General features: G+C 40.3%; 5 protein-coding genes across 5 annotated transcripts; 1 reads left to right on the top strand and 4 right to left on the bottom strand.

Moving 5' to 3' along the window:
* Positions 1-137: 137 nt before the first annotated feature.
* On the bottom strand, positions 138-2,316 carry LOC129593850 (papilin-like). The gene is made up of 6 exons (XM_055490333.1): positions 1,930-2,316; positions 1,538-1,572; positions 978-1,086; positions 877-887; positions 716-806; positions 138-642 (listed from the first exon to the last, which is right to left on the bottom strand). The coding sequence occupies exons 1-6, from the start codon at positions 1,988-1,990 to the stop codon at positions 494-496; spliced, it is 456 nt and encodes a 151-aa protein (XP_055346308.1). The 5' UTR covers positions 1,991-2,316; the 3' UTR covers positions 138-493.
* A 1,077-nt stretch (positions 2,317-3,393) lies between these two features.
* Positions 3,394-6,249, bottom strand: LOC129593853 (unconventional prefoldin RPB5 interactor-like). Its single transcript, XM_055490336.1, has 2 exons — positions 5,054-6,249; positions 3,394-3,909 (listed from the first exon to the last, which is right to left on the bottom strand). The coding sequence occupies exons 1-2, from the start codon at positions 6,083-6,085 to the stop codon at positions 3,718-3,720; spliced, it is 1,224 nt and encodes a 407-aa protein (XP_055346311.1). The 5' UTR covers positions 6,086-6,249; the 3' UTR covers positions 3,394-3,717.
* An 878-nt stretch (positions 6,250-7,127) lies between these two features.
* LOC129593923 (transmembrane protein 41A-like) lies at positions 7,128-9,061 on the bottom strand. Its single transcript, XM_055490434.1, has 5 exons — positions 8,722-9,061; positions 8,306-8,462; positions 7,895-8,056; positions 7,683-7,821; positions 7,128-7,541 (listed from the first exon to the last, which is right to left on the bottom strand). The coding sequence occupies exons 1-5, from the start codon at positions 8,817-8,819 to the stop codon at positions 7,309-7,311; spliced, it is 789 nt and encodes a 262-aa protein (XP_055346409.1). The 5' UTR covers positions 8,820-9,061; the 3' UTR covers positions 7,128-7,308.
* Positions 9,062-9,248: 187 nt separating this feature from the next.
* Positions 9,249-11,948, bottom strand: LOC129593901 (50S ribosomal protein L1-like). The gene is made up of 6 exons (XM_055490405.1): positions 11,424-11,948; positions 10,992-11,205; positions 10,676-10,765; positions 10,131-10,323; positions 9,836-10,036; positions 9,249-9,653 (listed from the first exon to the last, which is right to left on the bottom strand). Exons 1-6 carry the CDS (start codon positions 11,630-11,632, stop codon positions 9,460-9,462), a joined length of 1,101 nt encoding a protein of 366 aa, XP_055346380.1. The 5' UTR covers positions 11,633-11,948; the 3' UTR covers positions 9,249-9,459.
* A 182-nt stretch (positions 11,949-12,130) lies between these two features.
* On the top strand, positions 12,131-13,535 carry LOC129593894 (mitochondrial import inner membrane translocase subunit Tim17-B-like). Its single transcript, XM_055490391.1, has 2 exons — positions 12,131-13,066; positions 13,293-13,535. The coding sequence occupies exon 1, from the start codon at positions 12,484-12,486 to the stop codon at positions 13,027-13,029; it is 546 nt and encodes a 181-aa protein (XP_055346366.1). The 5' UTR covers positions 12,131-12,483; the 3' UTR covers positions 13,030-13,066; positions 13,293-13,535.
* The last annotated feature ends 306 nt before the right edge of the window (positions 13,536-13,841 follow it).

Genomic DNA, 13,841 nt, shown 5'->3' with positions numbered 1-13,841 from the left:
AAGCAAATTAGTATATGATTAGGAGTTTATATTTTATGTGGTGAACGAGCTTACAGCTTTTTTTTAGCTTCCAGTTGACTATGAAGGTAACCTAATGCAAGTAAATGCAAAGATTACATATACTTCTATATATCAACCAAAGAGGCCGTTAACTGGCCATGGTATTTAATTTATCTTTAAGCATTTTTCAGAGTGTAACGCAGTGCCGTAACAGAGTACAGACATTGTGAATGCTCGGATGCAATTAACAATTTACACAGACAGGTATCCTTTGCTGTCGCGTGTTGAAATACTTAAATATGTTGAAATATAGTTCTTATCAGAATTAATTTATTTGCTGCTTGCCGCGAGTAGGAATAGCAGCCACTACTAACGATGAAACCAGTGTAAGCATTCCATTAGATTTTATAAAATAAAAAATACTGCGCATTTGCTTTTTATGTTGCTTGGAGCAGGTATCGTAAGTATCGGAATGTTGAAATTATTGCTTGTCTCATAGGTGCGCGCACCATTTTCCGCCAGTGGATTTGCTGCGGCAGCACTTGGCGTTGCCCTCACAGAAAGCGTCATCGCGGCACGAATTCATGCAACTGTGGACGTGAATATTTTCCGGTTTAGGACACTTTCCGGGACGATTAATTTCTGTAAATTTTTACGTATTATCCATTACCCATGGGGATTGCAGAGATAGTGTTCTAAGAATTCCTATTCAAACCATTGCATTGGGCCTTCACGGTGCAGATCCCTTGTGCGTCACACGAATCTTTGACCTTTACGCAACGGGTACCCAGACGACAGACATGTCCCTATGCAAAAGATTTATTGTAATTGGATAAAAGTGGAGCCATCGGGAATCCGGGAAGCATTTATTCTTACCACGCAAGGATCTGAAAAAAGTTTGATGTTAGGAATATTTAACGTTTTATGATACTTGTAATATCAGTAGTATATTGGTAGCTGTTTATTATAATTTTTACCGGAATCTTCGCATCTGGCCAAGGGCGGAAGTGACACTCCGCCAATGCGATGTTCACTCCAGTAGCTGGCGTCAGACTGGCAGGCCACTCCATTTGGGCAGGTCACGTTCTGTAATATTTAAACAGCATAAAAAATGGTTCCCTTTACTTCCGTATACTGCATTTTGTTACGTATGTGCACGTTTTCACTTAATAGAGCTATACATACATACATATATAGATATACATACATTATACATACATACATACATACATACATACATACATACATACATACATACATACATACATACATACATATATACATACATACATATATACGTTATACATACATATATATCTATATGATATATGTATGTATATCCGTATTATATACTATATACGCGTACATGCAATAGTAATGCTTGTAATTTTCAAATCTCAAAAGAGGAGGTTATGGCAAAGCTTATGGATTTCTAAATACGTAAAAAGCCCGCAATGTTTGCAATATTTTTTTGCAACAATTTTTAAAAGCAAGTATAACATATGCGTTACAAAAAGATTAAAGCTTTGTAAATTACCTTGCACACATCCGGGAAAAGAAGCGAGCAGCTCTCTGCAACAGGACAAAAGTAAATCGGTGTATTTTCACTTACAATTAGATAATAAAACGCGCTATTGAACTTGCGCAACATAAATTTATCTTATTCCGTTATTCGTATGGGTTATTTCCAGAAAATGAAAAGTAGTAATATATTTTTACATACTTTGTATGTTATACGCACCTCACTTCAATACAATTAAACAATTTGTACAATTAGTAAGAATTAAACGTCAGCACACGGGGCAACCGCATCCACAATTCACTTAGAACAATTATTTATTGTGTTCTAAGTGAACTGTGGATGCGGTTGCCCCCTGACGATTACAAGGGCAAATCGATACGTACTAAAAATATAAATATTTTGCTTACCAGCCTGGTGACCAAGTAATGCTAAGAAAGATACTGCCAGAATCCACGCAAGGGTGTTCATGGTGCCGGTTTTTAGTTAATTTTCGAAACTACAATAACGGAAGCCCAAAAAATAACACACTGATTTTGATAGTGTCCGCATCTGACCTTCCAACAAATCACTTATCAATGGATGTCTAGTGATTATTGCGCATACGTTTTACAAAGGTACTTCGATATCCGAAAGATTAAATGTTACTGGTGTAACAAATCACCGCTGGACGAAACAATTCATTCAAATAAAATACAGTTATCAGTCGATTAGAAATTCTTTGTCAACAGCTCCGTATAGCCGATATGATAGAGCAGAACACTTTTTACCAGGACCGGATGTTTGATAGAAGCGCAGTAAAAAGCGAGGTTCCGTGATACTGTAAGTTCGTAATAATGTTTTGCTGAATTCACAACTTTTCCGTTATTTGCGTGTGCGCGTAATAAACAAAACCGGTAATTGAACGGTCTCACAGTCAGTACTATATGCATACGCTAATGTGTAGTTCATACTATGCAGCTTATTCCTATTATACCTAACAACAGAAATGCGTTATACCTAAAATTGTTATACCTACAATAATAAACGCGCAATGGCAGTTATGCAATGTGATTTACTCGATCATATTTCTAGGTCGTAAAGTCAAATGCACAGGAATTCATCGTTAAAAACAGTATATTATTTGTAATTTTGCATATCTTGTTGTGAACACATGCATTTCCTCACAATAAACGCATGTACACTGCTTCACTTGGCCACTCATTAAGGCATTTTAGTGAAATGACTCTAAATCAGACGTTGAACAGTACAATTTTTTGCACGGCGAGAACACAGGATGATGAACATACGATGATCATATTAATTTTATAGTTAGCGCACGACTGCACTGCGTTAAAAACTGAACGGCGCTGCCGGTACGTATATGTACAAAGCATTAACAATAAGTATTAACTGCACAGGACTATTAAATTAACTGTAAGTTGAATATAATTTATATCTACGTATATTAGTATTATATTGACAATAAAGTAGATAGTGAAGTTTCTGCATCGATGACGCAAAATTATCATAGTGAAAGGAAACACAAACAGAAGCCGCTTAAGACATTCTAAGCCATTTTAAAGGATTTAGTATTTGATAGAACATGCGGCTTTCGGTGTTGTCCTCAACTATGGTATACACTCAATATTAAAAAAACCGGTTTGTGTTTCCACACTGTACACCCAGATAACCCGTTTCAAGTAAGTACTGTAATGAAAACTTAAGTGCATAAAGTACTTATTTAATTCTCACAGTCCGTATGCACGAGAACGGTACCGCCTGCCAAAATCTCTGGAACCCTCACTGAATCATAGTTTTGTCAACAAAACCACCCGGCGGATCGAGTTTGTCTACTGAATTAATCCACATTCGGCAGCGTAATCAAAAAACCACAGGATTACTTATTTTAGTCAGCGTGTAAGCGCATAACTTCAAACGGCCACAATACATACAACTGTCGGGCCATCACAAATCAAACTGCGATCACACGCAAAAACAGCATTCTTCCCGGCTGGACTATAAGAAATATTTTGTGCAAATGAAGAAAACTTGTAACAATAAAACTCTCTGAAATTGCCAAAATGCTTTGAAAACACAACCCAGGTAAGTCAATATTAATGCCGGCAAAAGAATTTTATACACTTTACAAGCGCACACAGAATTTTGGGCACTGCATTGTCACAAAAGGAGAATTTATAATATGAACCACTTTTCTCCTAGCTTTCTTTCTGCATGCGACTAGCCTTAAATCGGGAGACAGGTCGAGATTCTGACGATGCAGACGGTAAGGCAGAAGGAGATTCCAGGCTATCCACATTGCGCTCCACAATGACATTCGTATCGGAAACAGGAAGTGCATTGGATGCCATCTCCACATCCATATCCATACTATTAACGTGCTCCTGTTTCTGCAATCACGCACAGCGATTATAATGATGGCTAATCACGACATCATTGCAGGTTCCAATAAAAGACAGCTGGTATAACTACAAAGCACAGGCACAGGCAAACACAGCTCCAAAATATAAATAACATCGCACGGCAAATCTTGGCAGTGATCATGCAAAAAATTTGGTAAATACAGTTAATACACATTACACGTATGTCTTACATAAAATTAATAATGTTCATTCTCGACTAACTGTCCATACAGACTACAGAAGTTTAAGTAGCAACAGAAGAACCCAGAAACGAAGCACATCCCTGGATTTTACCATAAGTAGAATTTTTTTGCTAAAAAAGTGGCTACTTTAAAAGGTGCACAGAGAATTTCCGCCGTAGCAGACCCCTGCAATCTTGCCTATAAAATGAACATAAATTCGACACACTCGCGCGAGCATTAAAAATGTTTACGGTTTGCTTATCAGCTGCTACTGTGCACTGTAAGTATTGCTACAGCGGTTTCTATGCAATCCATCAACGGGCAGCAATAAGGCGGTTAAAAAAGTAAAATCGATAAAACATGGCCGTTTTAAATTACAGCATTAATCAAACCCGAAAGACTTCAAATGTAAGGGCTAAGGCCAAGGCACCCGCAAAAACGAGAGATTTCCACGAGAAAACGTTTGAATTGCGTACTTACTTAACAATTTCGCTGATTCGTTGATTAATTCACGGAGAAATATTAATTTCAAAATTTCCGTTCATAAAGTGGAAAAACAGAAATATGGATATGTTCTCGAGCAGCCCTAACTAGAAAGATTAAGTAACAGCACCTTTCCAGCGTTCGACTGATAGAGAGTAGGTGCTATGCTAACAATAAATCTGCCTCAAGCGAATGCGACCGTCGTCAGCTGACGACAAAGAACAGAATTATGCATTATGACCGATAAACAATTATGAAAAGCCTTTCGCCATTTTTAAATCCGTCACAAAACCAACCCTTTCTAACTCATGCGATTTCAATAAACAATGATACCATTTTAATAAACATTAAAATCGATAAATCATTAAAATCAATAAATCAAGCACAAGCGATTAGCGAGTAAAAAGCCTCAACAATTCATCCGGAAAATTTTAAATCCGTGTATTATACAAGGATGAACACAATACCTTTAATTTCGGTCCAGCACCCTCCGAATACGTCCGCACCGGCGGCATATACGCCCAATCCTCGTCCCCATCCTCCCCGGCATCCATACTTTTACACTTTGTCCCCACCAATTTCAACTTTAACGCCTGCTTGAACATACTATTTTGGGATTTATTCTCCCGTTCCGGCACCCGTCCGCCCTCGATGGGCGCGAACGTGACACTCTTCTTCCGACTCCGCTTCCCGGTGTCCACCGACGGCAGGGAACTGCGCCGGGGCCGGGCGTTAGGGGGCGGGATGGGGCGTTTAAAAAAATCATCCTCGGTCATATCCTCACTGTCATCCTCCACCTGCAGCTCTTCCGGTTCATCCAGGGAGGATCCACCCCGTTTCCCGTCGTCCTCCTCGTCTTCCAGTTCATCCAGACGCTGTCGGATCTGCTCGTCGGTGGATAATTTTTCCCGCACTGCCCGACCCTCCCCTGGCCCGTAATGATGCTCATCCAGGCGCTCGCGAATCTCCACGACATCCTCCATACTTTGCTGTTGAGCTAATTTGGCCAGCATCTCCATTTTGCCGTCAATCAGCGCCTTCTCTTCGGTTAAGCGCTGTAATACCGTGCTAATCACATGCAATCGCCGTCCAACAATCTCCACGGCCTGCTGACTAGTCCGTTCGACAAAATAACCATCACCCAGAAAGACAAGGATTTCATTCGTGTGAATTAATTCCGCGCGCACAACACAGTGGCGACCGAGTGGTACGACACTGTTCGGATACCGTGTACTGCTGCCAATGTCGGATAGACGCTGCTGTAGTCGCACATAATCCGCTTTAATGGATTCTTGCTGTTTAATACGCTGCTGGCATTCCTCAAGGGCAGAATGCTGATAGTGTAGAAATGTCGAAATATGCGGCAAATCAACGGCAGCGCTCGTGCCAGACGGGAACAAATCACTGGGTTTCTCCACAACCGAATCTGAAGAGCTCCTCTGTTCCACTGAATTTGACATACTGAAGGACAAGGCCGAGATACCAAACAGATTATACATACACTCGCTATCCTCTACGGAAGACGATCGTTAAAAAGGCACACACATACACACAGTAGTCGTATGTACACGACCAAAGGACTATCGTGTTTTCCAACCGAGGTACAAGCACGGAAATGACGACGTCAGTAAACGATCATAACAAGTCGGTCCACCAGTAAAGCGGCATCACGTTATGTAATAAAAACACACGCACCATTTGGCTCAAACCGACACAGCGGATGTCATCACGAGAGGCAACCGCACACGAGCACCACAAACATAAAGACCGCACAAATGCGCTTTTTCAACAGCCGCCGCCGGGAAATACTCCGTCAATAATCTTAATAATAATCTAATTACGCCTATGCATCTAATATCAGTAATATGCAGTAAAAGATAATTGCTCATATTTTGGACTGCGTACCTTAGCAGGGACAATAACAAGGAATTTCTCTGTCAGTTTCACATTAAAAATTTATCAACATAACCAAATTCTCACGACCCGCCCTCGGTAGATTCTCGCCCACGTTTTATAATTACGGTAACTTACTTATACCGATAAGCATTTAATTCAGGAGATCGATCGGCTATAAAACTAAACCGGAACTGGGAAATGCTACCCTACTTATTTTACTCAGTGTTGCTGTCCATTCTTTTCACCAGTTAGGAAAGTGCTAAAAAATTTTTATAGCCTATTCAAGCCTACTGTCGCGTTCCATAGACTTCAGGCAATTAAAAATCAGTAATCGTTATGCATTTTTTTTATTTCCAGACTTCCCACACTAATTAAGCGTAACATATCACTGATAATCGTACACTTGGAAAGTCGTTACTATAAAGTCAAACCAACAAAAAAATGAGAAGCATATAGCTGTCTATCAGTAAGCTACTAATAGTGACTGGAAATGAAGTGTGATACAAATTTGCACGCCAGTTTTTGCATCTCGAAAGAATGTTTCTGTTTGCTCAATACTTACAAAATTATTACAACTGGGAAGTGAGCGGTATTTAAAAACTAAAAAAACAGTTTAAAAGGACTGTAACCGGCTTAATCGTTTGTTTTAATTTAATCCGTTCAAATCGATACAAGATTTCAAACATATAAAGTTATAAACCATAAATAGCAATAACGGGCAAAAACAAAATTTATTTAACAACTCGTTCAACTTGATTTCACGAAAATAAACCGAAACGATTCTACCGTGCGCTCATAAACAACAATGCTTTAATATCACAAAAAATCACCGCCTTGTCTGTTGTGTATCCACATTTTCCGTTACATTAGAATTCTGAACTGCAGTAGTATTCGGAGCGCTTCGCTGGGATTTCTTTAAATATATTCCAGGAATAAGAGCCACACTTGCAATTAGAACCAGCTGCGCGATTCTACTCCACGTGAAAATCTCGTTGAAGGAGTTTAAGTCCCGTAAAATGCTACCACTGTGTACACAGATGAAATTATATGGCATCAATCCTGCAAAAAACGTTTCGGTAAAGTCGTTTTGGTTGCACAGTCCGTACACATTTATTATGCATTAAATATACCGTAACAACGTGTATGTTTTCTGTCGGTACAATTTTAGAGTAGTCAACAGCGAACACAGAAAAAACCTACCGAAAAATATCGCTGCAAAAAATTTATGTATCGGAATTCCCAAATGCGGCGAGGCAATATTAAGGAACCAATTAGGTGATGCCGGAAACAATCGCAGAAACAACAAATAATACATCAGTTGTTGGCTGTTACTGTGGATCTGCAAACGATCAAATTCATTTTTAGCAAAAAAGATATTTTTTTAAAACCTAACGAAAGTGAGTTTCACTTACCATACTGCGCAGCCAGGCCAATTTTGCCGAAAAAAATCTTATGACTAGTTTATGTCCAAATAAATACGATAAAATATAGCAATTTGTTGCTCCCACAGCAGTCAACAAGCATGAAAGTGGAAATCCCATCCAAAAGCCAAACAGTGCTCCGGATGCAATATTCTAAAATATTCATCAAAAAACGTAAATCAGTAAATAATTCAAATTGCGTGCTCTTACGAATGAACGCGAGAATTCGAATAGTCACTAAACTGTAATTAACATACACTCAATAAATCGTAATAAACAAAAAATAATAGTTACAGTTATTAACTTAAACTGTATCTTTGTACGACTTCTTATTTCCATGTACATGACGCTAAACAAAATTGGCAATGCTAACGAATACTCGTAAAACATACACCGGCTTACCAAACTAGCGGAGCCCGGAATTCCGAACGACTGTTTCCACAAAAAAGCTGCACAAAATAACATGAGAACGTAGAGATGGTGCTGTTCTTTATATTCATAGAGTAGAGTAGTGGTATTCTTCAAATCTTCGAAAGACTTCGGAAAATGGAGATCCAATCTGAACAAAAAGCAGTTGCAAAGTCAAAGTAGATACACTCATTCAGCATCAGTCAGTCTCATACCAGTAATACAGGCTGTCAATTTACGCAAATACAATAATTTCGGAATCGCAATAACGGCATTGTTATGAAATTCAGGAATTAGCCTATTAGCTGAATTCACCATTAGTTCGCACCGGTGTACTCTATACTTGCAGAAAGCTGCAACATAGTCGTAGCTAGTTTATGAGAATTTTTGCCAGGAAACATTATCCTTACCGCTCTCCAGATTCCATGGATGGAGCAGAAACTGCCAGGTAATAAACGCCATATGTGCATACAATAAAAAGCACAGGTAAAAATATCGCAGATGCCATCGCGGAAGCACACCGATCAGCCACTCATAGCCTGCTAGGATTATCAGCTGCGAAAAAACAAACTCCTACTAATAATGTCGCAGTTAATAACAAGGTGTACGTCCTGTACACAGGGTCTGAAGAATTTCTTGAAAACAGAGAATTCAAATACTACATTACTCCAGGCCTTACGAACAGCGCCAAAACAATTCACAACGAAAAACTCGATATCAAACAAGTTACCAGTTGAAACGACGCCATGACTCAAGAACAAATGATGCACTGTAATGCACATACTACAGTGAGCGTAACAGCCTGCCTACTCTACTGTAGTGCCTATGCATTGCTACGCCTCATGTAATAATTTTAGATTATTTTGTTTTGCCGCAAGTACAAAGCGTACAATGAAGTTCTGAATTGAAACTATAGACCGCGTCAGCGTGTGCCTTGTTGCAATTTATTTATGTTAGGTAATTTAAACTACACATTTCCAACTTCTCCATTTTTATTATAAAAACAGCAGCAACTGCTATGTACAGTAAAACGAATTCTAACATTTTTAGCCATTTTTGCACGTCACGCCTTGCTCTGCAAGAAAAGTGACAATTCATAAGTTCGCGTACAAAACATCGTCCAGGTAACGCAATCAAACCAAAATAATCTAAGCTTGCACAGCCTGGCGCTCCTGCGCATCACCGTCCGCCACGTTTGTCGCCGGTTCAACAAATTTGACCTCGTCTGTTTTACCCTTTTTTCCCTTTTTCACCTTCTCAACCTTCGGGATGTAGGGCTGCAAATCAATTACAAACTCTTCGGTTGACCCTTCTGCTCGTAAAACGCCTTTCAGGATAAAACCTGTAACAGGAGAAACCGAATGCAATTAAATAAAAATATAATTTTTCGGATACACAAGAGTTTTTTTCTGTATAGTGTACAGTGTACACAATGTATTGTACATCGTTCTTTGGTACGGGTACAGACAAGAACCAGCAACCTCTATCAACCTGTGCAACTTTGCACATAAAACTCAGCCATACCTAAATCAGCTGGCTTCAGGATTGTCACGGATTTCAGAAAGACTTCCAAATTCTCTTTTACATGCTGATCCGGCATATTCACTTTGCCAATGGGAAATTTCACATGGGCCCACCACAACTCGCCGCGCACTTTGAAACTATCATACTGTATTCCAGTGGCAAATGTACGTGTCATAGTTGCCATATCTGTGCCGACCATCCCTGTACGCAACAATAACATCAATAATTATGTATTATCTACTATCACACATTAGAAAAAAATTTCTAAACCTGCACTCAGCGTAGATGTTTCTACCTCTCTTTTTTTCAGGTAGCGCCTTCTTCAAAATCCCTCTGAGCCGCAAGACATCAACAATAGTATCCACATGGCTCACAGCGTAGGCGATATTGTCTACTTTTACTTCGCCTTTTTCAATTTTTGTCACGAGTTCCTCTCCTCCGGCTATATCAGCCCCCGCTTCCAAAGCCTTGTGTTGATCTTCGATATTCTACAAGAATAACCCTTAAACATACAACCTGAATTCGCATTCCTTCTGGTAGCCGATTTTCCTGGGTTAAAAACTTTTATCATGGTTCGTTGTTATTGCTACCATAAAAAACTTCTCATGAGGCGTCCGCTGAAGTAATGCCCATGTCCGCTGAAGTACTAGTAATGCATTACGAGTTTCAGCTGCACCACAAGACTTTTATTCAACACTTAACTGTACGAGCATAATCAATATCGTGCTAGATCTTCTGACCACTGTAAAGTACCTGCGCCAACAATAATTATACAATTTGTATTTGTTTCGTAAATTAATACGTACATGATTGAATTCACTTAAAACCGGCACTTTTTACCTTGCAAAAGGCGATTACACTTCGTCGAACTCTCGTATCTTCGGTGTGAGGAAGCATTACGAGTCCTTGAACCGTGTCCAAAAATTTTTCCTAAAGCGAATAATGCAGATAGTTCTGGATATGCACATTTACCCCAATGACAGTAAATTGGTTGTACAATTGTACACTGCACAAAAGAACAAAACCAGTTAACTTGATAACTAAACCTGCACACTTTGTGTGTCGTTTGTCAAGCACACATCAAAGAAATCTCGTTATTAATCGTAAAGAATACATACGCAAATCCGGATTTTTAATATTTGTAATTTCAACTCACTTTATCCGTTTTCATATTCAATTCGACATCGAGCAGCAGCGGTGCTTCGGGGATATTTAGCACCGTCGGATGACAGGCTTCACGGTGAAACTGCAGAGCTTCGTCCAAGCTGCATACGCGTTTCATGTAAGATTTCTGGAACCACACATTATCCGTAGGAGTAAATGGGAACTGCTGCGCCAGAAGCTCGTCATAGCGAACTTTTGGTGCGTTCCTGAAAACCAAGCAAACGAAATGCAAATGGGGTACAAAATAGCAATATTATGGTATATTTACAAATATATGGCGGCGCCATATATTCGTACATTAGCGCCATAATGGCGCTAATGTACGAATGTACGTAAGGTTCCTAGCTAGTCACCTACTCGGCAGTGAATCAAAAAGCATAACACTTGCCAAAAAATAAGGAATTTTCGAGTCAACTGCACTTACTGCTGCAGCAGTCGGATTTTATACGGTACGAAGGTCTTTTCGATAATCTTCTCCTTGGCTTTCAGTTTGTTTTCCATTTCTCGCTTCCTGCGCGCGGCAATACGGAGATGCTTTCGTTTGGCCGTTCTGACGGCCAGCTGATAGCAGGCGCCTCCAGCGTACGTCGGCCACACTTGCTGCCGCAGAGCAGCCAGTGCACTTTGCAACATGGTGGAATGCTTGCAGCAACCCTTCGGCAACAATCTTCCAAACAAGAAAATTCAAATGAGAAAAAGGAAGATGGCACGTCTTCACGAATACGGTACACGGGTTGGATCGGATCACCGTGGGTTTCTCTGATCGTGGACTACAATTTCATAAGTGCAGGCAGGCACGCGTCCTGGAATTCTTTGGCCCCGCTTAATAACCGATTAATCATTAATCATAGCATTGCCATTTGCGCGAAGAAAAATATTCCGTTATTTACAAAAGCGCTATACGAAACGAACACAAAATCAACAAGAAAAGTTTGAAAACCGAAAAAACAGAAAGTCTTGAAAAATGAAAATACAGTGCCAGTATCGCAACGAAGGTATCAAGCGGCAGCGGGAAGCAAAGCATTGCATTCCAGCTGCTTTGTCAACGGAACCCCGGGATAGTAGACGTCCTAATCCCCTTGCTATCTACGCTCGTTACAAATCGGAAAGAAACCACGGCTGTTACGAAATTTCGCAGACCTTGTTGTCGGGTTTTTTCGTAAGTTTATTTTTTGTCTAACCTGTCTCTGTCTCATGTCAGTTTTATTTTATTTGGATATTTCTCCTATTATCTGCGAGCATTGATTTTGAATTGAAAAGTTAATCGCATTTGTGGAATGAATTTGTGCAGTTTTCTCAAGCCGTAGCACTCTGCCCTCTTACCGCCTCTCACGTATTTACACTTTGCAGATTGTCAGCCCGTGCTAGTGCTGTGTCTAATTCTGATTTCATCATTCTCGGCAACAGCCGCCGAATACCGTCGTAGACAATAGTTGACTAGTACTTCACTTTGGTTTTCGATATCCCATTCTCTATTAACAGTTATGGAGGAATACGCCAGAGAACCCTGTCCATGGCGCATCGTCGACGACTGCGGTGGTGCATTCACCATGGGCGCCATCGGTGGATCGGTGTTCCAGAGCATCAAGGGTTTCCGCAATGCTCCCTCAGGCATCACCAAACGCCTGGCCGGATCCATGTCGGCCATTAAGCAGCGGGCCCCCATTATCGGAGGAAACTTTGCCGTGTGGGGCGGATTATTCTCGTGTATCGACTGCTCGCTGGTGGCCATTCGGAAGAAAGAGGATCCGTGGAACTCTATTTCCAGTGGCGCACTGACGGGCGCCATTCTCGCCGTCCGTCAGGGCGTCCCCGCGATGGTGGGGTCGGCGGTGATTGGCGGGGTGCTCTTGGCCATGATTGAAGGCGTGGGAATATTGTTTTCCCGGATGTCCGCTGAACAGTACCGCCCCATCAGTCCCCTGGAAATGGAGCGGATGGAACGCGAGGAAAGAGCCAAATTGTTTGATGAGAGCAAAATGGCTGCAACCGGCCCTTTTGGATTCATGGGTCAAACTGCCCCTCAGTGATCAGCATTTTTCCCCTTGGAAAATCATGCTTTGAATGGTAGTTTGTTTTGTATGATTGGCATTTCGCACTGGTCGGCATAGTTTTCAAAACGCTTTTTTTATTCTAAAACTTATATTTAGTCACTGTATGTTAGGTGACGCGGTACAGTGTGCATTACTTAAAACTGATAAAATTGCTGACTTTGCAAACAGTGAGACCTAAATTTAATACAGTTCGAGCTCGAAATTTTCTCTGGTTCGGCTAAATTTGTTATTATTTTCAGATCTAACAGCCACGCGTCCTACCAAGTTTCGGGTTGTCAACAGCTGGAAGAACTATTTTGTTCCGGTCATCCGGAAACTTTGACTACGGTATGCGGTGTTTTTGTGTCTTTGTCCCTGGTATGAAGCTTGTTAAATGAATTAGAATTGCTTAATTGTTATTGACTTTGTCTAATGGGTGCGCAAATTTTCCGGGATGAGGGATGGAATGAATGGCTTACTATACTTCGATTAAAACGTTTTGCGCAACCTCAAAAATATTGGTTGTAAGTTATATATGTACTTGTAATCAAATTTATTTTGAATTTGTTTACCGCCGACGGTTAAGTATCACTGTATCATTATTCCGCTTTGTTAGCTTTTTATCGTTGCAACTTAAAATATCTGTACGTACTCACTTAATCGAATGCCGTAAAACTCACGGTAAAAGGCCCTTAATGATCAGTTTCTTTCATGATTACTGATTAGGAAGTTTTTCGGTTTGATCATCTTCATCTAGCCAAAGTAACTAACAATTAGCATACTACTACGTACTCGTAGAATGCCTCGGA

This window comes from Paramacrobiotus metropolitanus, unplaced genomic scaffold, assembly GCF_019649055.1.
Source record: "Paramacrobiotus metropolitanus isolate TYO unplaced genomic scaffold, Prichtersi_v1.0 Parri_scaffold0000064, whole genome shotgun sequence".
Taxonomy (NCBI): domain Eukaryota; kingdom Metazoa; phylum Tardigrada; class Eutardigrada; order Parachela; family Macrobiotidae; genus Paramacrobiotus; species Paramacrobiotus metropolitanus.
The sequence above is the reverse complement of the archived record's forward strand: the minus strand, read 5'-3'. Positions and strand labels throughout refer to the sequence as shown.